General features: G+C 35.8%; 3 protein-coding genes across 4 annotated transcripts in view; 1 reads left to right on the forward strand and 2 right to left on the reverse strand.

Moving 5' to 3' along the window:
* LOC134852131 (laminin subunit gamma-1-like) overlaps window positions 1–27807 on the forward strand; it is a 273304-nt gene that overhangs the window by 59817 nt on the left and 185680 nt on the right. The gene's annotated exons all lie outside the window — the stretch shown is intronic.
* LOC134851174 (sodium-dependent glucose transporter 1A-like) lies at window positions 7738–15664 on the reverse strand. Its single transcript, XM_063867143.1, has 5 exons — window positions 14880–15664; window positions 14087–14216; window positions 13283–13438; window positions 12684–12812; window positions 7738–8802 (listed from the first exon to the last, which is right to left on the reverse strand). Exons 1-5 carry the CDS (start codon window positions 15105–15107, stop codon window positions 7862–7864), a joined length of 1584 nt encoding a protein of 527 aa, XP_063723213.1. The 5' UTR covers window positions 15108–15664; the 3' UTR covers window positions 7738–7861.
* On the reverse strand, window positions 19289–26919 carry LOC134851098 (dolichol-phosphate mannosyltransferase subunit 1-like). Its single transcript, XM_063867027.1, has 7 exons — window positions 26754–26919; window positions 26416–26549; window positions 22534–22610; window positions 22447–22472; window positions 20089–20184; window positions 19675–19743; window positions 19289–19607 (listed from the first exon to the last, which is right to left on the reverse strand). Exons 1-7 carry the CDS (start codon window positions 26861–26863, stop codon window positions 19388–19390), a joined length of 732 nt encoding a protein of 243 aa, XP_063723097.1. The 5' UTR covers window positions 26864–26919; the 3' UTR covers window positions 19289–19387.

The following is a 27807-nucleotide window of genomic DNA, read 5'->3' on the forward strand; positions in this document are numbered from 1 at the left end:
CTGTGAAAAATAGGGTTGATGGTTTCTCTTCAACAGCGAAGTATAAATAGAAACGATGCAAATCTATTTCTGACAAAGGGTTTAAAAAATCTCAAGCCCTGTTCAGTCAAGAGTTATACTTCTGGCAGTATTTCAAAATTACTCAGTATCCTTTTGAAACCTCGATTACTCGATTACCCAAGCACCAGCAAAGGCAAATGCTATGAAGCAATATGCATCTCCTTATGAACTCGAAGCTCAAAACCAAACAGCATAACCGTATAAAAAAGCTGATATGACTTATGATTGTGATCGAAAACACTTGATCCACAGGTAGTAGTGACTGGGATACTGTGTTTGAGGAAAGTGAAACGTTTTATGACTTCATTGAGTATAACTCCCGTGTGTTCGTCCTATCAAATTGGCAACAAATTCTATGCCAAGATCTATTACAAAATTTTCGAACTTCTCCAAACGTTGCTCGATGAAGACATTGCCACTGGTCTGAGCATTAAAATTATTCAAAATGCAATTAGGTTTGCCGAAACTTAGCTCATTAGCAGCCGACCAGAGACCCAGGTTTTCGATATCATGTTGCAACTGCAGAACAAAAGACCTCTGGATTGATGCATTTTGTATCATGGTCCGTTTTTTATCGGATTCAATAAGTTTTGCTTTAAACCAGTATCAACTTTGCACTTGTAGCGGGACTCAATTGATGATGTCTAATTCTCAAATTTCTTTTTCCGGTATTTCTTCGAAAAAATTTCTCCAAAAACCACAAAACTTTATTGCTGAAAAATCAAAAAATTATGTGGAATTAAAAAAACATTAAGCAGTATAAAAAAACGTTACCTAATGCAAACGTTTCAAATCTCCAATACGGCTCCAACTGAGTTGAATACGGTTCCAAACCGTGTTGAATACTTCGAAAAGCAAAAAAAAATTTTTTAAATCTTATTGTTTTGCATGATTTACTAGTGTACTCGAGAAAAAGTTACGGCAACTAAGAAACTTAAAAGAAGCAAAACGAAGCAAACTCTTCGACTCTTTGATTCAGAGCAATACTCGCTCTCTGATTTTCCGCACTACTTAAGTTGTTCATTTTATGCCATGTACGCTCTTTCAATTGCTGAGCGCAAATGTTCTATTGGTGAGCACAAGTTTGCATTGAACTTACAAAGAATACTAAAGTCAAACCGCAAAAAAATCAAGTTCGGCGTTTACAAAATTTTTTGTAAAAAAAAGAAAGAAAACAATTGCACAACTTCTATAAGTGTCTTTACCATTATTCTAACAATTAAAAAACTTTAAGAATATTATCTGAATTTCGCAAAAATGGGCCTGCATTTTTCCGTTTTACTTTGGAATGATTGAGAAATGTGCTTCCCAATTTCCCAATTGATAGATTGATTAAAAAAATCAGCTTGCATAAAAAACTACCGCTTTTTTCAGGTTTTTAAATTGAAAATAACCTCAATCAGCAAATTAACAGATATTAGACTCAACTAGTTTTGCTTAGAAAAAATGAATAAAACAATTTTAGTGTTTTTTAAATTTCTCAAATTTTTTCATTCCTTTTTATCAGACTTTGATTGGAAGATTAGAAGATTCTCTGCCATTTGCACAATTTTTTATTTTTGTTGTAATTAGCTGACTTACTAAATTGCGCAACCATTGCGCGTGCTGAGCAAACAACAAACGTTTTACAATTTTTTGTTTCTTTCGTGACGAATAAAAAAAATTCTAATTTTCAAATAGTTTATTTCAAAGTTTTCGAAGTTTTCAACAGTTTTCAAGAGTTCATTTCAGCTACTGGAGAAATGAACTTCCCAAAAATAAATTTCCCCGTTTATTTGATAGGAATTTTGACCTAATATTATAAAAGTGCACAAACTGCAACAGATTTTGCAAATTTTAATGAATTTTTCATTAATAATCTGATAAAAAGTGATGGAACGTTTTAATTTTAAGTCTTTTTTTTTTCAAAGCAAAATGAGGTCATCAATTATATCTTGATGGGTAATGAGAAATTTGAACTATCACTTAGCTTTAATGAATTTCTTTCAAGTGGCGGTCAGAAAACTCTTTGCGAATCATTTTCCGCTTTTGAATTGCCCCCGATGAAAATTTAATTCAACCAAGCAAAATTTCAGTTTAAATAAATTTAGCAATTTTTTAAGGCAACTGAAATAGTTTGAGAAAAAATATTTACGAAGATGGAAAATTCACAAAACGTACTTTTTCTGAACATCACGAAAGAGAACGAATTTGAGTTGGATGAAGCGGCGTTTTGGGCTCAACTGAACGAATACACTGATCTTGCATGTGCTATACTAGCCACATTGGGGCTATTCTTCAACTACTTGGTGTTCAAGACTGCCAATCATTTGCCCAGGTCCAACAGTGCCTATTTGTTGCTACATTTGGCAGTGTGGGATTCCGTTTCGGCACTGATGATCGGTGTTTTCCGCTTTGGACTAGATTATTTTGGTGTTTTGGCTTTCGAAAATGTTAGCAATGTTTTTATTTTAGCTTAAACTTTTTATCTCGCCATTCCATCTAAATCATAAAAATAGAATATTCAAATTGTTTTTCTTTTCTCGATATTGTTTTTCTCTCAAAAAATGAGGGGAGAGACTGAAAAAGAGCCAATTTTAATAACTAATATAACTTTTTTGTTCTCTTTTGGTCTCTTATATCATTCTCCCACCAACAGCGGATACAGATTTTGAATCAATCATTGATTTTACAAGGTTGTACATGAAAACTAATTGCGTTAAAGCTTAGCTGTTTACCATAAATGCCAAATTTAACATAATTGCGCAGTGTAAGCATAAGTTTCATACAGTATAAGTAGTTTGGGGATGGTAAAAAATCCCTCTTCTAGTGAAAAAATGAGTTAGGTGAAATATCCCATTAACCGCTTTCAGTCATTATTCAAACAAAATTCAAATAATCGAGCAAGCAGGCTTATAATTGGGCTTTAGGTTTTTAATTAGGCCTCAAAGTAATTTCTGTTAGCACAGTATTCGAAATATTTTTTTTAATTCAAAAAAATGTCTGCAAAAAATAGAAAAAGGAAACTTAAATATTTTTTGAATATTTTCTATTCGTTTTTTGAAAATCTGTTGTCAATATTGCAAAAATTACTATTTCTATTGAATATGCTTACCTTCTAGGCTCTCGTTCAGATCCTCTAAGCGCGCGAAAACAGCACAAAAAACGCCACAGTTCGAGAAAAACAGTTTTTTTATGATTGAGGTCGAAACTTTCCTTTGTTACTCGCAAAGCAACCAGCTATACTTATTCTACTCTGTAAACCTTTTCTGCTCATACTGTGCAAAGTTCTGTTCTACGAAAACGCAGCGGTCGCCAACGTCTCCTGCTACATTGTGGTGCTGAGGTTCGTCCTGCCCTTCGGCTCTGCGATTACCAATCTGACACAAAAACACCTCCAAAAAACTAACCAACAGGGTTGCAATTAATTCTAACATCAATCATACCTTTTGCAACTTACCTTCCCTGCATATATTTTGTTATGCAGAAGTCGATCAAGATGGACAATGTAATGTAGTACCAAAAGCTTTACCGGTTTTTTATGATATATGGCAATTTTTTCAAACAGTTGTACTTTTTTAGTATATCCGATCGCTTTTCTGATTTTTGAGAGCTCGGTTTTTATTGTATCGTTGTTCAAAAAAACCAAAAACATGGCTGAACCGAGGGCTAAACCGGCTCAACCTTCAACCGCAGATGAAGAAAAGCTGAAACGTGAAAGACGAAAAACGCAAGCTCAACGTAGATACGTAATCATGCTCACAATTCTAACCGGGTCATTCATAATGTTGATTCTAGTAACTTCCATCGCATTTCGACTTTCAACGAGCGAAGGCAAGAGAAGTCCGGAAGAGCAAGGGTTCTATTTCAGACTGATTGCGTTCACAGTTCTGACAAACGATTCGGTTAATTTCTTTTTCTACCTGATGAGCGGAAAGATGATCTGGCATGCTCTGACGAAAGCGGTGAAAGAGAAAGTTCCGACATCCGTCAGTGCTTAGTTGAGAATTTGTCCTTTCAGAAAAATTAACCGCATTTATAACATACACCCATTTTACTCAGAGTTTCCTTATTCTCCTTGCCTTATTTTCCTATGATTATTGTGATTTAAATTAAGGATCGAGCATGCTTTTTAGATTTATGCATTTTATTCCAACTTTTCAGAAAAGAGGAAGTTGATTCACAATAGTTCAAAGAAAGTGACAAAATATTTGTGCCCCAAGTGTTTTTTTTCTCCCGACAGACTTCGACTTCTTAGCTAACAATTATTGACGGAACTTTTCATACCGTCCGAAAACTAGTTTTGTCCTGAGCTCAAATTTAAAAAGATATTTTTCATGCTCTTGTTCGTTCGTTAGCAGAAAGCATGGCTGCCCATCAGCTAGCCACTGATTGCAGCGTCTCGGACCACCGCTCTCCATCTCAGCCTGTCCTGGTCGATTTCATAGCATACTTCTTCCAAATATCGCGCCTCAATCTCGGAGGCCTGAGGATCTGTTCAAAGTCTTCCGCGACGTTCATTCTTTATGTTGTTCTGAGGCCAACCAGTGGGCGTTTCCATGACTGAGCTTTTTCAAACATTAATGCTTCTCGAGTTACTCGTTCTTCCCCCATTCGAAGTACATGACCAGACCATTTTAATCGCAGATTTTTGACACTCCATGTTTTCGCAGCATATAACAGAGCGCTTTTTACGCATGGATTGTATACTCTGTTCTTCGTGCTTCTCGTCGTTCAATTGTTCTTCCAAATTTTTGCTAATCTAGAGCTATTGGCAGTGGCGCGTGCGATCCTGTTTTGTACTTCTGTTGCTGTGCTGCCGTCGGACGATATCCGACTTTCGAGGTAGACGATCTCAGTGACATTCTCGAGAGGTGTGCTTTCGAGTAACAGTACAACTAGGTCAGTTCGGGCAAACCTGCACTTGGTCTTGCTGGCAAGGACAATGAGGCTGACTTCTTTTATGGTCGCGACTAATCTGTTTACTAGGGATTGGACATGATCAGAGATGTCCTCTGGTAGAACGATGTAATCTGCATAATCCAGATCGAAAATGACTGTTTCTAGCGACATTCTATTGTTTTAACCGTCCGTCTGTTGCACAATTCAGCACCCAGTCGATAAGAAGATTAAAGCAAAAATGGGAAAAGAACGCCTCCTTGCCCTACGACGGGGATGAAATCAAAAAACTTGACTTTCTTTCTCACGCAGCTGATGGAGTCCGTGTAGATGTTTTTTAAAATAATTTTTAGTTGTTTGGATAGTAGGCCTTGATTCTCGAGAAGCTGCCGGATTGCGTCTCTCTTAGCGCTGTCGAAGGCAGCTTTGAAATCGATAAGTACCATGACTGTTGATCTGTTGTACTCATTTCGTTGCTCCAGGATCTATCGGAGCGACAGCCTCGCTTTTTCCTAAACAACCACTCGATGGCCTCTCTTTTTCTTTTCGCGACAACCACTCTTTTTCTTAAATCCCACCTGAATGTCTCTGGTGTGGAGCTCGTATGCTTCGGTAAGTCGTGCCAGCAGGATTGTTTCCAGGACCTTGAGTCCTATGCAGAGAAGCGATATCCCGCGATAGTTGGAGCATACTTGTGAGTCGCCCTTCTTGTGGAATGGCAGGAGGATTGACACCCTCCATTTGTCCGGGATTTGTTCTGTTCTCATATGCTGTGCAGTAGCAGTTCTATCAGGTCAACGAGCGTTTCTCCACCGGCTCTTGTGATCATGCTTCGTTAACTTATTGTTCCGACTTTCGAACAAAACAAAATATTGAAGCTCGGTGTGGGTTTTTTTATTCAGTCAACTTTCGCCCATCGAAATAATAGCTTTCAATTTAAAATTTTTATACTCCATTGAAGATATTGACTTCCTAATTTTAACTTTAAAAAAGTATTCTACCTCCGATTATTTGAGATAAAATTATTAATAAATGTTTTTTATTTTCTTTTGGTAAAATTATCAATTATTATCCTAAATAGGTAATTTTTAACACAGAGGCGAAGTTGCAAAGTATAAAAAATGACCGATAATGCTACTGGGAAAAACTGAATGAGTGAAATTTGGAGTCTACAAAATATCTTTAGTGACGCAGTACCAGTCAATTCGAAAAAAAAAGAAATTTACTAACTAACATGCCTTAATTAATAGAGCAGTCTATGGACCAGTGAAAACTTGAAAAAATCAAATGTAAAAAAAATGGATTTTTTTTAATTTGAGAATTTTTGTAAAAATCATCGCCCCACACACGCCATATTAAGTACAAATTGACAAATTTCGCTCCTAGAAACCAATCAATTATAGCAAACAAGCTTCCTTCAACCAATTTGGAACGATCTCCTGTCGGATTAAGTCTCTGCTTACGCGTTAATAGCTCGAATTATATCGCGCGTTAATTGTGCCGAATTGGCCAAAATTTTCAAACCCTCATGACACTACGAAAAATGATCACAGGTAAAATATCTTTCCAAATTTAAGCTCTGGACAACAATTCTTTTTGAATGATATAAAAAAACCCTCAAGAATGGCTAGTTAAAAAGTCAAAATTTGTCTGAAGAAAAAAACCAGCAAAACTATTCCGTTACTTTTTTTACGAAAGTCGGTACAATAATAGTCTGTTTTAAAATCCTTAGCATTGGCTTTTCTTAATAGCTGGTTTTTGATCAAAATGAACACTTTGACAATGAACACATTCCAAATTTTGAGATTTTCTTTGGAAAAAAATATAGTTCATAGTATAACACAAGCGTTGCTTAAGTAAACATATCGAACGTTACTCTATCCCTTTACGTGCTCAAAAATAGACGAAACAATTTCTAACCCCTTTTTCTCGATACTGTAAATTTTTTTGAAAATTTTTTAATGTCGTTCGAATCACGACTGAAAAGGTTTTAACATGAAATATCATTCAACCCAGTCCGATAATTATTTGTGGTACCTGATTTTGCGAGGAAAACCAAAAAAAGTAAAACACACCTTTATACAAAGTTCCTTCACATTTTCAATGGTCGAAACAACTATCTTTCGGTGACGTTGAAATTCAATACAGACAATTCCTGTTTAAATTTATTTCAATGAAGCAGTTTGCCGGTGAAAAATGCAACAAAGAGCGGCAACTGTGGTTGAAAAAATTGGCAGAATCAAATTTGAAAAGTCAGCCTCCTCTTTTAAAACTTGTCTAATTAAGTCTGAAAAATGAAAGATGTTCAGACAAATTTTTCCCGACACTGAGACATTTTTTGAAGTTTTTCCGATCATGTTTCGGACTTTAATATGATATATACTTATCTTAACTCTAAGAGCTTCCATTGAAGAAGACAAAATTGGCTGAAAAAACGGACCCTACGCCATAGTACCTTCCTGACACTCTCTACCAGGAAGAAATTATCGATAATCAGATAAAATTTACCAAAGACCTTCAAATTTTTGGGGTTTTTTGAAGTAGAGACTTAACTGATCTACTGATATAGCGTTTAAGTAGAAGTAGTTTCCTGAATAATAAGCCATATTCTACTCGAAGGTTTTTGACCATCTCAGGCCATTTCATTTACTTCGACAACGTCTGGAGAAAAAAGTTTGCGGGTCTTATATTGCTTGCTGCTTTTTGCCTTAAATATTATTTTAGCAAATAGTAGGCTGTTTAAAAAATAATGTTTAATAATTAATCAAAATATATTGAAACTAATCTATAAATTCCAATTCAAACAACCAAGTTTACATAATTTTCGCCCCGTTTTCAAAAAAATTAAATCGAAGTTCATTCACAATTACACCCATATTGTCCTCAATTCACTCTAATTTGGTTGCAATCTAAATGGCCTTGATCAATCTCTTCGTTCTCCGTGAATACCAGCCAGATAGAACTTGTAAGTAGCCAGCGGATACAGGGTTAGAGTACAAGCAGTTACTATATACATCAACCACATGGGGTCAAAATTATCCATCATATACGCAATTACAAACGGCAAGACTATCTCGCCACTCGAACCACCAACCATGTAAATTGCACCTATCTTTCCATTTATGGTGAGGTAACGACTCGTGTACGACAACGCCGCTGGTCCGAGCGACGCGAAGCTAAGCGCGAATATCATTGAGCAAATGTAAAAGGCAGTCGTATTTGCAGCAAGAGACGTTGATAGAGGAATCGATGAAAACACGAGACATATTACATCGATATGCATTATGGTGTAATCGGAAAGGTACATAGAATAGAAGATTGCCAAGAACCTCCCGAGAGCAAAGGTGAGCCAAAATGTTGCCGAAAGAGTTGTCGCCTCACTTATGCTCATTTTCAGATCCGACACCACAGCAAATGTAACCAGATAACCATCATAAGCCAGAAGAACGCCAAAGTAAAGTGCCAGAAGAACGATTCCTACTGGTATAAACCGAATTCGGAAGTTAAACTCGCGCAACTTTTCCTCTTCTGTGGTTTGTTTGAAAACAGTTGACTCGTGTTGTGATTTTGATTTTCGATAAGGGAAGCAGCAGTAAATAATAAACAGGTAAACACCAACGGTCAGGTTTAGAACCCCAACAATTAAGTAGACCCATTCTACCCGAGAATGTTCTAGATCAATATGTGACGTCTCGTTTCCCAAGACGCTGTACATTTTGGGCTTTAATGGTGCCGACGATACCTGATCCAAGGTTGTTGTGGGTTCACTAAGATATGAGGTTGTCGAGGAGCTGTAATTGGCATCTGAGAAGGTTGAAGCTATTTGGCGGAGGGCGACTGAAAGGCTTGAGTCATCGGAGCTAACTAGAACAAATAAAGAACGCTGCTTCATGCAGTAAGAAAACTGCCCAAAATGTAGAAAACGAAGCGCTAAAAAATCTGCCTTAAAATAACCCTTAAATTTTATCTTTGATCAGGTACTCCCTCAGCACGACCAATTTTTGGAAATTGCATTAGGTTTTTGAGAGTTTTTACGACTTATTCATGTCTGGCAAACAGCCCAAATTTGGCCAGAAGAGCCTTCAAAATTAAACGGAGGCAAAGCCTGAGAATTGGCACGGTAGTTTTCGAGTAAATTCAAGTTTCCAAAAAACAGTCAAAGTTTCGAAACTTCGTTTTGTTTGAAAGTTGGAACAATTTTATTTAAAAAATTAGGCGGGGCATTTTATAATGGTTGGCTTTCAACAGGATAGTTTGGCAGAATAGTTATCGAGAAAAGTCCAAAAAAAACTCCACAAATCCAACATTTGACAATTCCGAGAACCTTAGCTGTGTCTAGAAAAATTGGACGTAGCCGCTATTGCAGACGAGGTTCACACAATCTTTAATTTCGATTGATCCCAAGAACTCAGATTTGGGAGGGCAGTTTTCGAGAAGTCAAAAAGTTTCAAAAAACGGTCAACAATTTAAAACTTTAACTATTCCAAGTTTTAAATTTTTGACCGTTTTTTGAAACTTTTTGACTCTTCTCGAAAACTGCCCTCCCAAATCTGAGTACTTGGGATCAATCGAAATTAAAGATTGTGTGAACCTCGTCTGCAATAGCGGCTACGTCCAATTTTTTTAGACACAGCTAAGGTTCTCGGATTTGTCAAATGTTGGATTTGTGGAGTTTTTTTGGACTTTTGTCCAAGGGCCATGACTTTATGTGAGAAAAAGTTTGAGCATAGCCACTTATGCAGGGTAGCTTTTCAAATGCGTTTTAGTCCTTGAAACAAAAAATTGAAAAAAAATGGAGGTGAAGTTTTTGAGAAAATGAAAAAAAAACATGGGTCAAATATTCCCCCCCACTGACTTTTTTGAAAGCTATAGACAGAGAAGAGAGATAAAAAGAGACTAGAGGAGTATGCAAGCACAGAGGTGCGTAGGACATCTTTTTGTTGATACATTTAGAAAAAAAGATAGCGAGAAAAAAATGCAAAATGTGGAAAAAAAACACCAAAGCGTCTCAAAAAAACCAATCCCATATATTTTCATAATACCTCGACTGTGTTTGATCCAAGCGTGCTATGTTTCTAATGATTCAATTCAAAAGGGCCTTGATTCACATCAGCAGTTTTGGATATAAGCTGATTAATCGTATGGCGTAGACCAAAATGAAGCAAATTACATACTTCTTTTATCTTTGCGTAAATTTTACAATTTCGATACATATGTTGTTAAATTCACATGATTTTTAAATTGATATGAGGCTCTAGATATCGTCCCGGCTTTTCTTTGTGAATTCGATCTAATTTTGTAACGTACTAACTCATTTTAAATTTTCATCGATTGCCAAAAGACCCGCTTACGAAAAGACCGAAAATGAAGACCGACCCGTATTACATAAAGACCCGTATTACAAAAAGTTCCAATTTTTCACCAAAATGACAGGTTATCAGGGGCGGATTTAGGGGGAGGCTGGACACCCACCCTCCCCTCAGGGATTGAACCACCTGCCGACAAAAAGGGTTTCCCCTTTGGTACTTTTTCAGAAAACCATTTTTGGCTGACCTTATGTACAAATATCGAGGAGTGCTCGCCAAAAAACTCAGTTTTATAGCCCAAAAAATTTTCAAAATTTTCATAATACGGTCTGCTAGTGTTCTGGGAGCGTTCGGAAACTCAATTTGATCGACCTAAAAAAAGTTCCACAAAGTTTTCAAAAAGTTTTTGAAAATGCCCCCCTGCCAGTCTATCCTCGAGAAAACTAGATCCACTATGCAGGTTATTTGTGCTAGATTTTTTCTCCAAACTTTGATCTGAAATTTTGTTTAAAAATTTTGACTGAAAGTTTTTCTTATATCAAAAATCGTAGTTTTAAAAATGTCAAATAATGAATACTATGATCTTGAGCAAAAAAAATCGTAAATAAGTACAAGAGCAAGTAAATCTCATCTACAAAAAAAAAACGTTATGACGGATTTACTTTTCTAAAACTCGTTGAATTCAAGAAAAGAAGGCTGCTGTAAAAGCAGCCCGAAAGTTCCGAATACTCATAGTTTTGCGAAAAATATATTTACACAGAGGCGAGGCTGCGCTTCGAAACACTACGAAGTAGCTCTACAAATTGAAATAACAAAAGAAATATTTAAACCTTGAAAATTAAAACTTTTGCTGTGGCGGATTCTAACCTGAGACCAGGATAATTAGAGACCCTGTCCTCGCATCTGCGCTACATGCCCTTGACAATTTACGACGACTAGCCAAAAAATAAAGCAGCTACCTATGCGAATAAATTTCCACCGCGATGCAGCAAAAGTGGCACCAATTACCAATAGACACATCTTTGCATGTAATATTTTGTATTATGACAAACTAAAGGCAGAAAGCCAAATTATGTACAAATCATGCATTTAAAAAACAATTGATATATTCAGTTGTAAAAGTTCTGAAACCGAGTTTTTATTATTGTACTGTTGTTTGAAACAAATAGCTTTTTTTGGTTCATTTGATTAATTAAAAATGCATCAATTGTGTTAATTTATTAATAATCGAGTATCAAAGCACATGCTACCAAAAAGCCGTAAAGGTGTCCCAAAAGTGGCACCAATATTTGCGACTTAGGTTGGAAAAAAATAATAGTCGTACTAGTACACTACGCTTGCTAAAATTGACTAGTGTAAGCAACCTGAGCTTATATCAAAATCAGCCAAAAATTAAAACCAACGCCAATTTATGAGTCTCTGCACCCCTCGTTTGGTTGAAAAAATTTTCTTTTTTTTTCAAACCACACAGCAGAACAGTCCAATTAAGCAGACTTTCCAGTCTGGTTGCGCTCCATTGATCAAAAATTGGATTTTAAAGGGTCTTTTGCACTAAACGGCCCAAAATCAACATTTTACATATTCAATATGGTCAGACATATCAATTAAAATTTCAAAAAGATAAAAATTTGACAATCTTTGTGTAAAACAAGCATTTGGAAAATATCAACAAGTGTTTTGGTTCGCACTTCTTGATGCTTGCGTGCAATTCAACTTCTACTTTCATGAGCCAAAAGTTGAAACTTTTGTTTCTATTTCTACTCTGAAATCATTTAACGCCATTCAAAGTATGGCAATCAATATTGAAAAATTTCAAATTTAGATGTTATTTTAGAGCCATTTAGTGCATAAGCTCAATTTTAAGTAATTGATCCAATATTTTTTCATAACTTTTTGTTGTATTTTACATTATTTCAGATTTATCACAAGTATAGAGCATTTTACCGCTTTGCCGATTGCTGATTTGAAATCCATAATTGTTCGAAATCCATTAAAATCTGCCAACCAAATAGCTTAAACCGGTCTTTGTTTGCGTTGAAATAGCGGGCTTAGCACAAATATAGACCACTCAACTCGTCAAAGCATTCTGTCTTTGACCATTTGAACAATCTTTGGAACACACGCGACTGATTTTTTATTTTGCTACAAATGGCACTAAGCTTTCATTTTAGTACTGATGAATACCCACAATCTCAGCATTTCATTAATTTCAAAAGAGTTGAGTTTTATTTAAAAATCTATCTCACAAAATTTAATTTTCAGTTTTTCCTTCCGTTTAACTACTTCATTTCAGCCAACCAGTCAGATTCCAGCAGTATGATCCAATATTCACAGAATATCAAAAGAATGGATTTAGGGTCTCATAAACTGATAAAATACCCCTTGTAAACATAGCTATAGAATGTTTATTTAGCACTAGTGCACGATGAAGCCACATACCTTGAGTTCCGGAGAATGGCTTGGTAAGTAGGGGTGCCAGGCCACAGCCCACAGCAACTGTGAAGTGCAGTTGTTGCATGGGGGAACTGCTGTCCTTGTCCCACAGATCCAACAGAACTATGTTCACAACTAAACACACACGCGTGCACGCAATTAAAACAAAATTCATGCTCGAGTAAAAATTTTTAGCAAGTTTACAATAAAAAAATCACTGCACATTGACTTTCTGCTATGAATCAAGACAAATACCTCAACATTTGTTCTGCATTTTTTTTACTGTTCACTTTAAAACCCATATATGGTAACTAGGCGATAATGTGGCTGGCATCGTCGCCTTATACAAAAATGCTTAAAATTTTCAAGTCTTAATGGCTGATTTTTTGATACAGCACCGCAGTCTAACCTGTAAGTTTTAAGTTTCAGTTTTGAAAAACAAAAGCCAACAAATTTGCAAAAGGAGCCGAAAACTGACAGTCGATTAAATTTTCATATACGATAAACCGTTAACCGTTGCAATATTTCTTTATATGATGGAAATTTGATACTAAGAACAACAGGGGGAGGGTTGTTGGTTGAAGAGATCCCTGATTGACACTTACCCAGCTCCAGTGACCTCATGCAAGCTCCTCTGAGTACAGAAGTGGACACTAAAAGGAAGAGAGAGGGCCATAGAGGGACACACACAGTCAGCAGGGCGGCCCCACTGGCCATACAACACATCAGCAGCCAGTGGTCCACCAAATCACACAGAAGACCTACAAATAAACTGGGTTTGTTATCATAAGGTTGACAGTTCGAGCCCACCCAGGAACACTGAAGCACAAAATTGATAGGAAACCGTTTTCATCTGGGATTTGTTTTCCATTTAATCTGATTTTATGAATCAGAGGTTGCTAAAACCCGCATCCAGTCAATTCGGCCAAAGACAATTCAGCCGATTTGAAATTCAGACAATTCAGCCAAAAGTATGAAGACAATTCAGCCAATAATAGTGAACGCCGCAGTCGTGTCAACGTGTTTCGAGCTTGCCAAGAGGGTAGGACTCTATACGAAACTTAGAGCCGGTTATCGCCCCAAAGCGGCGACGCGCGCATAGCGCGCCCGCCGGCGACCTTTAACCGAGAAATAACTCCAATTCCGGTTTTTCATTCGAATCTAGCGTTTTGTAAAATTGGCTGAATTGTCTGTATACTTTTGGCTGAATTGTCTGTATACTTTTGGCTGAATTGTCTGAGTTTCAAATTGGCTGAATTGTCTTTGGCCGATTTGCCTGTGCGCAGCTATAATCATACTTTTCCAATAGTGCGAATTTTCAAATCTTTTTAATGTCTAGTTTTTCAGGACACCCTAGATTTTTCAAGGTCCAGGTTACATCAAATGAATAACAAATACATTCAGCATACCTCCCCCAATGACCCCTACGATGAATCCGGATGCCTGTCCGACGAAGAGAAGAGACACCTGGGACAGACTCACAGACAGTCCGTAGGCTAGGTCCAGCAGGGTGGGACCAATGATGGCATGCATCGTACCCTAAACAGTGAGTTGATTGATAACAAGTGAGGTAGGAAAATGATCATCATATTAAACGGTTCCATGAAAATCTACCGATTCTACTTTAACCTATGCCATTCCCCCTATGCCAATCTACCCTATGTTCTATAAGCAATTCAGTGATAACTGAGTTGACTTTCTTAATTTAAAAACGCATGTGGGGGCGCTAAGCTGCTGCAGCAAAAAAACAACTATTGTCCGAAAAGAAAAAAATTAACAAAACATAAAAGTGCGATCAAAATAAGTTGGAAACTTGCATGTTGGGAAGTTTTGTTTCAATATCTATCAATTTACCACGCCTCAAATAACATTGAGTCATGATATTTATTGAATGTATTTTTCCACTCTAAGCTAGGTAAAAGAAGTAATTGCCGGATTGTAACGAGAAAAGTATCACATTAAGACTTGGGACTAGCCCTTTCACTTGGGACTTGATGCAAAGAAAAGTTCAAAACATTTTCAATACAAGTTTCAATACAGGCTGTTAAGATCTTAGTATTACTTAGGCATGTTATAGTTCATCTTTTTTTTCGCCCAAAGTTGCTTCAAAAAGTCGGAAAAAACAAAGATGACAAAGGCGCTGTTCGGATGAATTTTTCTGGCACAGTAACCGACTATTCTTTCAATAACTAGAATGACTACCATTCCAAACATAACGAAGCACAACGCCACAGTTTTGCTGTACTTCTCAACCACTGGAATGGATTTCGACTCCAGGTCAAGTCCATTTTCGTCTTCTGCTCCAAAAGTTTTCTCGCTTCTCTCCCCAATTGTTGAACTGATGTCATCATTAGACTCAATTGCACTGTATCTGTGGGGAGAATCACCCAAAGTATCTCCGAGGATTTTGGTATCTTCATCCGAGGTCATAGTGGCCTCGTGTTTGGGAAAGTAAATCTCCAGCAATCAAGGCTGGCTGAAAATTATAGCTTACGCGGAGCTATTAAAAACAAACCAGCTGTTCCAAAATTTTGAGGTTAATTAATTACTCAATTTGAATAAATAAGGCAAATGATTTCTAAAAGGAGGTTCAGGGCATTGTATATGATCAAACAATGTTCATGTTTGTAATAATTAAAAATTGGGGGTCCTTGGAACTATTTTTAGTAAGTAAACTATATTAACGAAATCATTGAAAGTACAAATTACATTCAATACAATTATTTTCACTGTTGTTTGTACCATTTTATTTACAAGTTTTGACACACTAATAAAAATCCGATAACAATATCAATTTTCACACAACATGGAAAACCATTAAATAGGGATTTTGATGCAATATTAAATAAGGAAATACTTTTCGATAAGATTTTTTATTCAATATAAAACAAAAAAAACATGCCACAAAGATACATATAGTGTACCATATGTTGATCACAAATATACGCCAGCATAGATCGGCAGTTTCAACTTTAGATACAGTAACAATTGGACCGTGAAAACAAATCCTTTTTAAAGCCAAAACAAATATCCAACTATCCGAGCATAAAACTGCATCGATCCTTATGCGGCAGACGGAAATTCGGGAACAGAAGTTGAATAATGCGGTCCCTAACAAATCAATGAAATTGGTTTCTAATTATAGTTACGTCAAAGTCTTTCAAAAAACACTGTCCATTTTACCACCTATAATTTTAATGGCAAACTATCAAAGCCGCCTCTCTAACGCCTGATGAAAAGTCTGTTTTATGTTGGTGGCTTGCGAGCATAAGCCTTGAACAGCTGATCGTCGGAGTCTGTGATTAATGAAGTGAAATTTTAAATCAAATGTTTTATAACTAATTTTTCTGGACTTATTTGTTGCTTCAGAATATTAGTTCGAGGCAATTGTTCATTAAAATAGTTTATAAATTCCTTTTCATTTCATAGGTTGATAATATTTGATAAACTGCATCTTATTGAATTTCCCAGCATTTGGTGAAAAATAAGGATACTGATTATCCCATTATTCCAGAGACCAATTTGTAACAATTCAATTTAACTTTCGTCATTTGTATGATTCAATTTGACAAAATTAATTAAGTTGAAAGCTATAACAAAAATTCCAAGTCATGTTTGAATTGCTTTTATTTTTTTTGATTTTAAAAAATGATATCATGAGTGCACGATTCTGCGCTATTTGAAAAGCAACTGAATAATCTTGTTCCGACCACTGCACAAAGTGAAAAAAATCTATGGCCAGAGTGTTTTATTTGTCAATTTTGGGTATCTAAGGAAAAACGATGAAAAAATTTGGACAGGAAGTCTGCTCCTCTTTTATGCAATTATTTAATTGGAAAATAAGTAATGAAAAAAATCAGAAGTCAAAAAAAGTTCTGAAAAATTATATTGGAAAAAAATTACTTGACAAAAGTTGAAAAACTACAGCTACTAAATCTTGATATTTGTATCAGATGAAGTGCACAAACAGCCCTTTAAAATGGGAATCATTTACCCAGCGGCATCAAATGCGACAAACTTTGGGTCGAAACCTATTGAGCCGAAAACAAAACTTTTGTCATAAAAAACTACAGTAACAATGAAAAAACTTGTTTTCAGGGCCCATCCAAACAGAAACACAATCCCAAACGGATATATTTCGCCCTCGAAATTACGAAAAACAATGACAAAGTCGACATAACAAAAACTGAAACTTTGAAAAGAAAAATAGAAAAAAATGTAAAAACTCACAATCAGACATGGTAAATTTACAAATTTATGAAGTTTCAGTTATAGTGAAAACTGTTCAAATTGAAAAAAAACCATGCTTTAAGAAGCAAACCAATAGAAACCCTACCAGATAGAAAAAAAAGGCATTTCAAAAAACGGCAAATGAACCGACAGAAACCATGACGAAAACCACAAACCCGAAAAAAATTGCGTTATGAACTTTTTTGAAAAGATTATTACAACCTGAAATGGGTTTGAACTAAAACTACTTGAGTAACGACTTAGTGCTTTTGTTTGAAATATGTGAACTTTTTTGAAAAGATTATTACAACCTGAAATGGGTTTGAACTAAAACTACTTGAGTAACGACTTAGTACTTTTGTTTGAAATATATGAACTTTTTTGAAAAGATTATTACAACCTGAAATGGGTTTGAACTAAAACTACTTGAGTAACGACTTAGTATTTTTGTTTGAAATATATGAACTTTTTTGAAAAGGTTTTTACAACCTGAAATGGGTTTGAATTAAAACTACTTGAGTAACGACTTCGTACTTTTGTTTGAAATTTCAATAAACTGAGATGTCAGAACCCGGTTGTGCAATTTTTGCTGTTGCAGTTGGAAAGAAAAAACAAGCAAGAAAGAATACCAAAACACACCAGCGGATTTAGGGTGGGAGGGGGTCGGACAGCCTCTCCTCAGGAATTTGTCCCCCTGTCGACCCAAATGGTACTTTTGAGATATAAATTTTTGTTGACGGACACTAAATTTTTCTTAAAGGCGCCTTGGGCGCGAACATATACTAATTTTGACGGGGGCTGATAACCAATTGCCTAAAAACGTCTTTTTTGGACTGTTTTTTCAAAATTTTGCCTGCGGCGCACAAAATTTGGTCAAAATGGGGCCTTTAGAGTAATTTAGGAGAGCTCAGAAAATCAATTGGTCGACCTAAAAAAAAAGGTCGACTTCTGACTCGTTTCACCAACTACTTCGCTTTTTAAAAAATTAGCTTACAGACAATTGGAAATTACAATGAACGCAAGCAAACAGAAACTAAAAAGCCGACTTGTTCAATAAAAATTCATAATTGACTTTTCTTTGATGAAATTAACTCAATTTGAGAACACTGGATGAATAGGTAAAATTTGTATTCCGCTGAGAAATCTCAAAATTAAACTCTCGAAATTAGAAAATTCGGTCAGTTTTGTGACCTTTACACTTTCGCTGTTTGTAGTTTGCTTCCTTTTAACAAAGGAAATGAACTGAATTTAAAGAGAAATCAAAACATCACGACCTGATTGTTCATTATGTTCATTGACTTTAATCATATAAGAACTGAAGCAATTTTGTAACTTGTCGATTAGCAGCTAATTTTCAGTTCTTATGGATAAATAAGATCTTCTTATTAAGTAACTCATCGGACATACTGCCTCATCATCTCAATTCATTTAAGAATGATATTCAGCGCTGATTAGTATCCTGCTTGCAAATAATGTAAGTCCGAACAAAAATTGAACTAAGCGCAAGCAAACGAGTCCAATCTCGATCCTGGAGGTTACTCCATAACACAGGTGATTTCATTTTCATTATCTCAGGCAGCTGCCTTTACCAATGGGGTAAAAAACAGCTCACTATTTTTAAAACATTTTTTGTCGTCATGCCTCACGTTTTCGGATCCAAAACACAATTCTGCAACAAGAGACGTAGACTTTAGATGAAACTAACCAGATCGCAATCTGCTTTGAATTACAAGGATTTAAATGATGGATGTTCAAGCTTGCCGTTATTGACACTAGTCAAAACAACTGAGATTATGACTTGATAAATCTATCTGGAAGGTTGAGCCAGTTTTTGTTTCTCACTTCTGCACAGATCTGTTGTTTTCTAGATAAGCTATAAAAATCTACAGCCAAAGCGATCCTTGCCAAAGGCATGCCAACCCCGTACTCTTGTACATATTTTTTGCTGGTGTCACTATTGTTATTCAATAATAATAGTTGAGGTTTCTACAAGTCGCAGAGTATCTTTGGAAGTCTATCCGACTATTATTTCCCACAATCCAGACAGAATTACTTTGCTGATCTCTTTGCTGCACTTTTTTGCGATGCGAGGCCGTTTTTTGCGTCTAGCACTTCCACATGGTACAATTATAGCACCCAAAATCGTTCAGTTTGTGGTAGACCTGAGGCTAGAGGTCAAGTGGAAGCTCATTCTCACACACTCATTGCCATAGCGAATGATCGAATAACTGATCTGACTATCTCAAAGTAGACGACTCGCCGCTATGCTAAGTACCTATTAATTGTAATTTTATTTTCTAATCAAACAACGAAGACGCTTTTTACAGCCTTCGAATTTGTGATCTGTCTGGTTATTCTGTGAGTGAACAACTGTTCATTAATTAAATTAAATTATTTGGATCACTGTACGCCATTTACTGTTATTACCATGTTTATACATTTAAATAACACAATTACTTCATGAAACGTAAAATCAAGATTCAAGTTGTTGCGAATAGTTTCATCAATCCCTTCGCAAATTGAATAATTTCACCAGCGCCTAATTTGGATTCTCCGTACACTCGGTCAACAAACGCAATGGGAACTTCGTCTATGGTGTAACCCGAGCTCCTAGCGAGACACATCATTTCCATTTGAAACACGTAGCCTTTTGAGGTACATCGCGATATGAGGTCAACAAGCACTTCCTTTCTGTACAATCTGCAAAACATCGCGTATAATTTACTGCTTTTAAACTAATCAATATGCAAACAAAAATCAAACCAACCTAAAACTGCCAGTTAAGTCGGAAACTCCAGGATTGAGCAGTGTCTGAGTCACATAATTGGCCGTCACACTAAAACAAATGACACAAGAATATTTCAAGCCATTAAATTTTAAAAACCATCAACCAACGTTCTGGGACAAAATAACCAATTAAAAATTTGATTTTGATTTAAGATAATAATAATTGTTTTTTGATAGATGAGCTTTGAAACATAGTATTACCTTAAAATTTGGGTAAACATTTTTTGATCTGAAACAGTTTATCTGCTAGAACAACCAACGGTTAATTGTGAACTAAAAGTGTTAGCAAGTAAAAAAGAATACCAAATACAATTAAGCAACGCTTTGCAGATAACAAACAAATTAACCGCCTGCAGCTTTCGAGTTCAAACCAAAATCACTATCAAATTCGCACCTGATGAATTTCCGTTTCAAGTCCCAGCCTGCCACTCCTCCATTGCCTCTGTATCTCGTACCCGTCACTACGTCACAACTACTCTCCCTCTGCTTTCTGTAGCGAAAAAAATACAACTTATCTTATTCGGTGTTGACTCAATTCGGTGCCATTAATGTTCAAACTGAGAGAGAACTATGCCATGGAATGGATTTCGACCAACTCTAAGGGTCACTAAAAACTAGTATAGCACCGAAAGTGGGATTAAACTCAAGCGCACCGGTGACCATTCGATCGTTCCTAAAACAAGTTTGCATTTCAACTTTTCTTGCATAAAAAAAAACTGACATGCATTTTTAAATCTCTGAGTTTCTAGAACAAGTTATTATTGGCGCTTTTTGATAACATTAACCCAAATTTATACACAGAGGCGAAGTTGCACTTCGCATACACAAGCAAAAATATGACCGATAACGCTACTGGAAAAAACTGATGAGTAAAACTTTCAGTCTACAAAACTTCTTTAGTGACGCACGCCAATTATGACGCATTAGCAGTACCAGTCAATTTGATAACAAAAACAAATTTACCAACTAACATGCCTCAATTTATAAAGCAGTCTATGGAGCACAAATAAATGAAAAAATAAATACTCATCAGTTTTATTCATCAGTTTTTTTAAAAAATAAATGTAATAAAAACAAGACTGCTTGTATCAGAGCGAAGCCCTGAATGTTCCGACTGCCGTTTAAGGTTTATGGAGAAGCAGTCATAACATAAAAAAATTAAATGAAATAAAATAGAATGAAAATGTTTTTTTTTCTAAAATTTTCTAAAATTTTTTATGAAAATCATCCCCCCACACGCCATATAAAGTACAAAAAGAGATATTTCGTTCCTTGTAACAAATCAATTATGGCAAACAAGCTTCGTTCAACCAATTTGAAATGATTTATAACACGGATTAAATCTCCGCTTACGCGTTAATAGCGCGAATTATATCGCGCGTTAATTGTCCCAAATTGGTCAAAATGGCAATCTTTAAACCCTCATAACTTTATGAAAAATGATCACAGGTGAAATATCTTTTCAAATTTAAGCTCAAGACAACAATACCTTTTGAATGATATAAAAAAACTCCGTCAAAAATGGCTAGTTAAAAAGTCGAAATTTGTCTGAAGAAAAAAAAACCCACCCGAGCACAAATATTCCGTTACTTTCGTATCGAAAGTCGGAACAATAAAATGATTTTTTTTTAAATTTGAGATGTTTTGTGAAAATCATCCCCTCACACGCCATAAGTATAAAGCGATAAATTTTGCTCTCAGTAACAAATGAAATATGGCAATTAAACTTGCTTCAACCAATTTGGAACGATTTCTATGACGGATTAAATCTCCGCTTACGCGTTAATAGCGCGAAACATATCTCGCGTTAGTTGTCGCAAATTGGCCGAAATGGCAATTTTTGATCCACCATAACTTTACAAAAAATGATCACAGATGAAACATCTTTCCAAATTTAAGCTCAGGACAACAATACTTTTTGAATGGTATTTTAAAATTCCGTCAAAAACGGCTAGCTAAAAGTCTGAAAATTTGTCAGAAAAAAAAACACCCCGAGCACAAATACTCCGCTTTTTTCGTTACGAAAGTCGGAACAATAATAGTATCCTTAGCATTGGCTGTACTTAATAGCTGGTTATTGAACAATATTAACGACTTAGATTGGAAAAAAACATAGTTCATACTATAACACATGCATTGCTTGTTTAAAAACTGGAACAACAAGTAAAATTTTTATTTCAATAAGAAATCTGATAATTGAATTCCATTTTCAAGTAGAAGTCGATAACCATTTTTTGAGACTTTTTCACTTTCGCTGGTCGACAGTGAAGTTTGCCTTCCTTTTAACAAAGGAAATGAGCTGAAATTAAAAAGAAATGAAAAATCAAACCGCGATAAGTAAATTGGAGCCTGACTAAATTTTAAGACTTTCCTGAAAAAGTCTTCGACTCTTAAAAACTCTACAAAGAAAAAATTCTTACATTACTTATAAACTAGATTTTTAAAGACATTTAATTTTTAATGCCGAGAAAAGGCTCATTGCAAAAGCAAAAATCGAAACCAGTTTTTCTAATGTCGTACCTGATTGAAACCAGTTTTTCTGATGTCGTACCTGTGTGGTAAAACAAAAATTAATTTAAAAACAATACCCCAAAACAAAGTTCCTCCCCACTTTCAGAAGTTGGGAAAATAACTCGCTGCACGAAAACGTATAAGGCTAAGAAATGACATATAACCGAAAATGCAAAACTGAACACGAGGAGACCAATGACAATCTATCCATGACATTCAGAATAGTTTCACAAAAACTCACTTGATGAACTGAGGAATGTGTCTAGGCTAAAACAGAAAAAAGTTAGCTCATGGTTATTTAAATAAGAACAATCACATAAATACTCACATGATGTGATAAATCAGCATCCATTATGATGATAAAGTTTCCCGTTGCAAATTGAATTCCATGGATATATGCGCTGCCTAAAACATAGACTCGCAATAAGTTTTGGCTGAACAATTTCTGATTTCTGAGATCAATTAATTGAGCACTGTTATTACAGCCACTGAATAATCAATTGAGCAACCCCCATAATGACGATTGAGCTCTCTCTTCCCTCAAGCAGATAGTTGATGTGAATATAACACGCTATCAATCGACCGATCGAAGTTTATGTTATGTGAAAGTCGAAAAGATTTTTTCAAGAAACTTTTTTGTTTTTTTTTTGTTTGTTTGGACGTTCATTGTTTTGAAAACAAGTTATAGTAGTAGTAGTAGTAGTAGTAGTAGTAGTAGTAGTAGGTCAGTCTTTAGAGCTCTTGGCTCAAGGGTTTGCACCCCACAGTTTTGGTCACTTAAATTTTCTGCATCGGATTGCAATCGCCCCAATTGCAGATGATTCTCCATGTGATGAGATTATTTCACTAAATTGTTCAAAAAATTTCCAGTCGATTTTTGTTAAAACCGGCTTCGTCAGCTCGCTAATCTCGTAGTTTGTTTTCTTTGTAATGATGTTTAACAGTCTGCTAGATCTCTTCCAGAAGTTTTCATCTGCTTTTTTTGTTCTTGTTTTTTCAATATTTATTTCATTACCACTGGTTTGTCTTGTATTGATGTCATTTCCAGGGTTGTTCTTTATTGATACGGGTTTTCTGATGTTATTATTTCCTAGCATGATGGATAGTAAGAGTCGGGCATCGTGTAGTTCAAATTACATAGATAGAGGCAAGAGTTCTAGCTGTTTTAATCTACTGTTGTAATTTTGCTATATGACAAGTATCCAGGTGGCCCGTTTTTGGATTTTTTCGATATCCCTCATTTCACCTATGTTTGCTGACCATGCCTGAGATGCGTATGCTATTACACGGACTACATACCCTTTGTATGCGTTCAGTTTCATATATTTGTTTGCTAGTTTCGAGACGTTGCGTTTTAGAAAATAGAAAGCTCTCCAGGCTTAGGAACATCTTTTATCACAATTTGTTTTCCAATTTAAGTTCGTCGCCATTATAATATCTAAATCTTTTCGTTCTTTTTTACAACTTAGGCCATTGGTATGTAGCGTCATATTATCAATTTCGCATTTCGTTTTGATTGGTAGTTTATAGCATTTATCACTATTGAGTTTCATTTCGTTGTCTGAGCACCATTTTTCTATTCTATTTATGTCATCTTGTAGAGTACAGGTGTCAGTATTTACAAGTTTGAAATCATCTGCATACCCAAGAGATTCGCTATTTTTAATTATAGTTGGTAAATCATTTACAAATGGGGTAAATAAAAAGGGTCCAATGATTGACCCTTGTGACACACCACTAGTTACTGATGCTGTTGGGGAGCGCTTATCATTTATTTTTACACATTGTCCCCTGTTTGTTAAGTAACTTGCAATGAGTTTCACGAAATTTCCGCCATTTCCAAATTGTTGTATTTTATCAATTAATTTTTGGTGAGGAACGCTGTCAAATGCTTCAAGAAAACCTAGGTAGAGAACATAAAGTTCTGTTTCAGTTGAAATGTCATATTTTTGGTACAGATGGTCATGAAATTGTGGAGTTGAGTTATCATCGATCGCATTTTACAGAAACCGTGTCGGGCTTCATGCAAGTGTTTGTTGGTTAGATTATAAAGTTCATCAAAGATAAGTTTCTTTAGTATTTTTGATACATTGCAAAGAAGACTTATTGGCCCGTAATTCTCTATTTGTGATTTGTTCGCGTCCTTGAAAAGTGGGACTACTTCACTGATTTTCCAATAAGTGGGGAAAAATCCTTTTGCTATTACAGCTTTGAAAACAAGATAGAGTGATTTTGACAGAGATGGCAAATTTTTTAGGATAAGATTTCCGATGTTGTCAGGCCCACAGGCTTTACTGGTATCAAGGTTCGACAGAATTTGGACAATTTGTTTTTCTGTTATAACTAATTTATTATGGACATTGTTTTCGTAATTTTGATTTGCATTTAGTTGATAATCTCTGGCAAAGACACTGCAGAAGAATTCATTGAAAAGCTTACTTTTTTCCTTATCATTGTAAGCTTGATTGTTTCCGAAAGACATAAGGTCAGGAAAACGACTGCCTTTGTGGATTGATTGAAGATATTTTTGCAGTTTAGAAAACTTTTTTCCTTTGAAAAGCTTTTCTTCATAGTCTGCTTGATCTTGTGTTAAGCTTTTGCATAGCAGAGCTTCTTTCTTTTTTAGTTTTATGAGGCCGCTTAGACTGTTTCTGTTTTTCAGTTCGGTTTTACGTTTTAATGTGGAAATAACTTTTGTTTGTTGTGATGTACTACTAGACACCCAAGGGGGGAGGTTCTTTCTGTGGCTTGTTACTCTGGGGACACTTTCTTCAATGATCTTGCAAAGCCATTTATACCATTGTTTTAAACGTTCGTCGACATTACTATAACAGTACGGAAGAAATTGTTTATACTTATATTTATTGCATTCCAATCGGCTTTATGAAACGCAAACCGTTCATTTTGTATTGTATTGGTTACTTCCGTTTCAGTGTGAATCGTTATAGTGTATGCTAAGTGATCAGTTCGTATGACTTGTTGAAATCGTTTCGTGTAGTTCAGTAAGACATTTGGATTATTTGTCAAATTGTTTACTGTTTATTATTGTTTTGGGATGAACATTCCTCAAAGTCATTTTCGGAGAGAAGATTAAGGACATTCAGCTCGTAGCTGTCATTCGAGTCCATTGCCTCCCTATTCGCGTGTACGAAGTTTATGTCGCCTGTTATGACTAAATTATTACAATTTTCGTTTTCGCTAATCGCTACAAGTTCATTTATTAGATCGCGGATTCGTTGTTGACAAATTCGATAAGGAATTATTTCAGGAGGGTTGTATAGACAGCATAGAATGATTGATTCCCTTTTGGGGTTTAATTTAACTGCAACACTTTCACATTCTGTTTTTATGCATAGCGGTTTGTTTATGTGGAATATCTCTGACACCAATTAGCACACCACTGTGTTTAGTTCTATGGTCATGTGTTGGTCTGTCGGTTCGATATATGTCGAAATAGGGTAGAAAAAGTGCTTTGTCAGGGATATCACTCGGTAACCACGTCTCAGATAGACATATCACTCGGATTATTACTTTCAATTGTTAAGCAGTTTGCAAAAAGACTTCTACGTTTTAGTTCAAGTAAGCTGTGTATTTTGTAGTTTAGTATGGTCAGAGCTGGGTTTGAAGCTAGTCAATTTTGTTCATTGTTAGTTTGGTCTAGGCTGACCCATTTATTTCATATCATTCAAACTATTTTCAAGTGGTTATAAACATGCCTCAAGCAAGTAGCTATTGAGTTCTCTCCGCCTCGCTTCCTTCCTCCCTCCTCGTCCCACGCGAGAATGGGGAGGGGAGATTGCTCAATTGATCCCACTTGGTTAAAAAACTGAACAGCTATTTCTTTCGGGAAAAAAATCAGAGCACAAACAACGAATAGCACCAAAATACACACATGATTCGAGCTCAGTCTTACGCACTGGCACTGACAATTAAATTTACTATATGCAAGTCTCAAATATTTTCTTTGAACTGAAGTATAACTGCTGCTAAATTCGCTTTGACCGATATTTTTGCCCAGATCAGACGACGCAAACCCCTCTAAGCAGAAAAACATCCCCACTACCTTATCACAACGATGTGCCAAACATTTATTTCGAAGAGCTTCAATAAATTTCGTTTCAAAAAACTATTTACTGATGGCGAAGCACTAAATAATAATTCGGATACACAGCAGGATTTAATATCGGAAAGCCAATTTTAATACACTCACCTAATCCAAGTTTCTTCGCGCGTGGTCGCAGTTGAATTTTGTCTTCTCCGTATATAGCTTGCAATTGTTTGGCTGCATCCTGTGTCCCATCAGGACTCCCATCATCGACTATAATAACTTCAAACTTCTCGTTTCTAAACAATCAATTATAAATTTTTTGATTTTTGAGTTATGATTGAAGTATTGACTTTATCTGAAAAATTTCATCGAACTTATCACTTAATAGAAACCTTTCAGCTCCAGGCCATCAAAACTTTATCTTCAACTGTGAAACTAGGTTTCAGTCTTAAGGTCAAATTTCAATTTTCGTCCATACAAAAAAAAATAGTTCAACTTACAATTTTGTAAAAGCCTCAATGATAAGCCATATAATTAGCGGTAGATTTTCGCGCTCATTGTATGTAGGCAAAATAATGCTGTAAAAGTTATCTGTTGCTCCCATTTTCATTCTATAATACAGGCAAGTTTTATTAAGAAAAATATTTCAACTAAATCTCCGCGCTCAGATATCTATATACCAAAAACCAGTTATTTTCTCTCCTCCAGTCATTTTTGTCAACAGAACTGCGCTTGTCAACAGATTACTAAGGAGCGTTAAATTCACAGACAGTGAAAACTGCGCTTGTCAACAGAATACTAAAAAAATAATAAAAATAATAATTCTGACAGAATACTAAGGAGCGTTAAATTCACAGACAGAATAGGACTGCAAAAAAAAACGAGCTCTTTTCTTTCTATGGAGAACTTTGAAAAGAACTACAACGAACTTATATCTAGTACTTGGAAAATTTGACCAGCAAAACTCATCTTGTTTAAGGGAGTAATCCCAGGCCCACATGGCCGAATCTATAATACATACATACATACACATAGTGTTCGTTCAGGAAGGTTTCTTGATCTTGATCCGAAATCATAGCCTCTTTTAGTTTGGGTCAGGATTACAAAAAAAAACCTAAAATACAAAAGGGGCCCTTCCGTTTAGTTACGGTAAGTGCACAAGCTGGATAGGGCCATACCAGCGATATAAAAATGCATATAAATCAGCAATGAAGTCATAAATCAGCATTAAATGCATCGTCGCAATGTTAATTTATTTTAGCCGTCCTTCCTCTACAATAGCGCTTATGGAGTTGTCGATAAATTGAACTTTGCGTAGCGATCTGCACCCCCTTATACAAAGTATAGAGCTCCTCAGGAGCGCGAAGCTTATTTTAGTTCTTATGTAGTTTATAGATTCTGGATAGCTTTATTGTCTTTTTTCACTTAGTTTTTCGGCCAATCGCTGCATCGTCCGCGTGGCTGTTGGAGCAGCGCCACCGGTGCATCCAAAAATTATCGGGCAGAAGCTACTCTGCTGCTCTACGTTTAAAATTCTTTGCTGATATTTGGAGT

Source organism: Symsagittifera roscoffensis, chromosome 7 (genome assembly GCF_963678635.1).
Source record: "Symsagittifera roscoffensis chromosome 7, txSymRosc1.1, whole genome shotgun sequence".
In the NCBI taxonomy this organism is placed as follows: Eukaryota; Metazoa; Xenacoelomorpha; order Acoela; family Convolutidae; genus Symsagittifera; species Symsagittifera roscoffensis.

Coding starts and splice junctions, on each gene's coding strand:
- LOC134851174 (XM_063867143.1), bottom strand. CDS start 15,107: ATGACCTCGGATGAAGATACCAAAATCCTCGGAGATACTTTGGGTGAT. Junction 14,217..14,879: donor GCTTCGTTATGTTTGGAATG/GTAGTCATTCTA, acceptor CTCACTGTTTAG/GGTACGATGCATGCCATCAT. Junction 12,813..13,282: donor CATGAGGTCACTGGAGCTGG/GTAAGTGTCAAT, acceptor GTGTGTGTTTAG/TTGTGAACATAGTTCTGTTG.
- LOC134851098 (XM_063867027.1), bottom strand. CDS start 26,863: ATGAAAATGGGAGCAACAGATAACTTTTACAGCATTATTTTGCCTACA. Junction 22,611..26,415: donor CGCGAAGAAACTTGGATTAG/GTGAGTGTATTA, acceptor TCTATGTTTTAG/GCAGCGCATATATCCATGGA. Junction 22,473..22,533: donor ATGCTGATTTATCACATCAT/GTGAGTATTTAT, acceptor TTTCTGTTTTAG/CCTAGACACATTCCTCAGTT.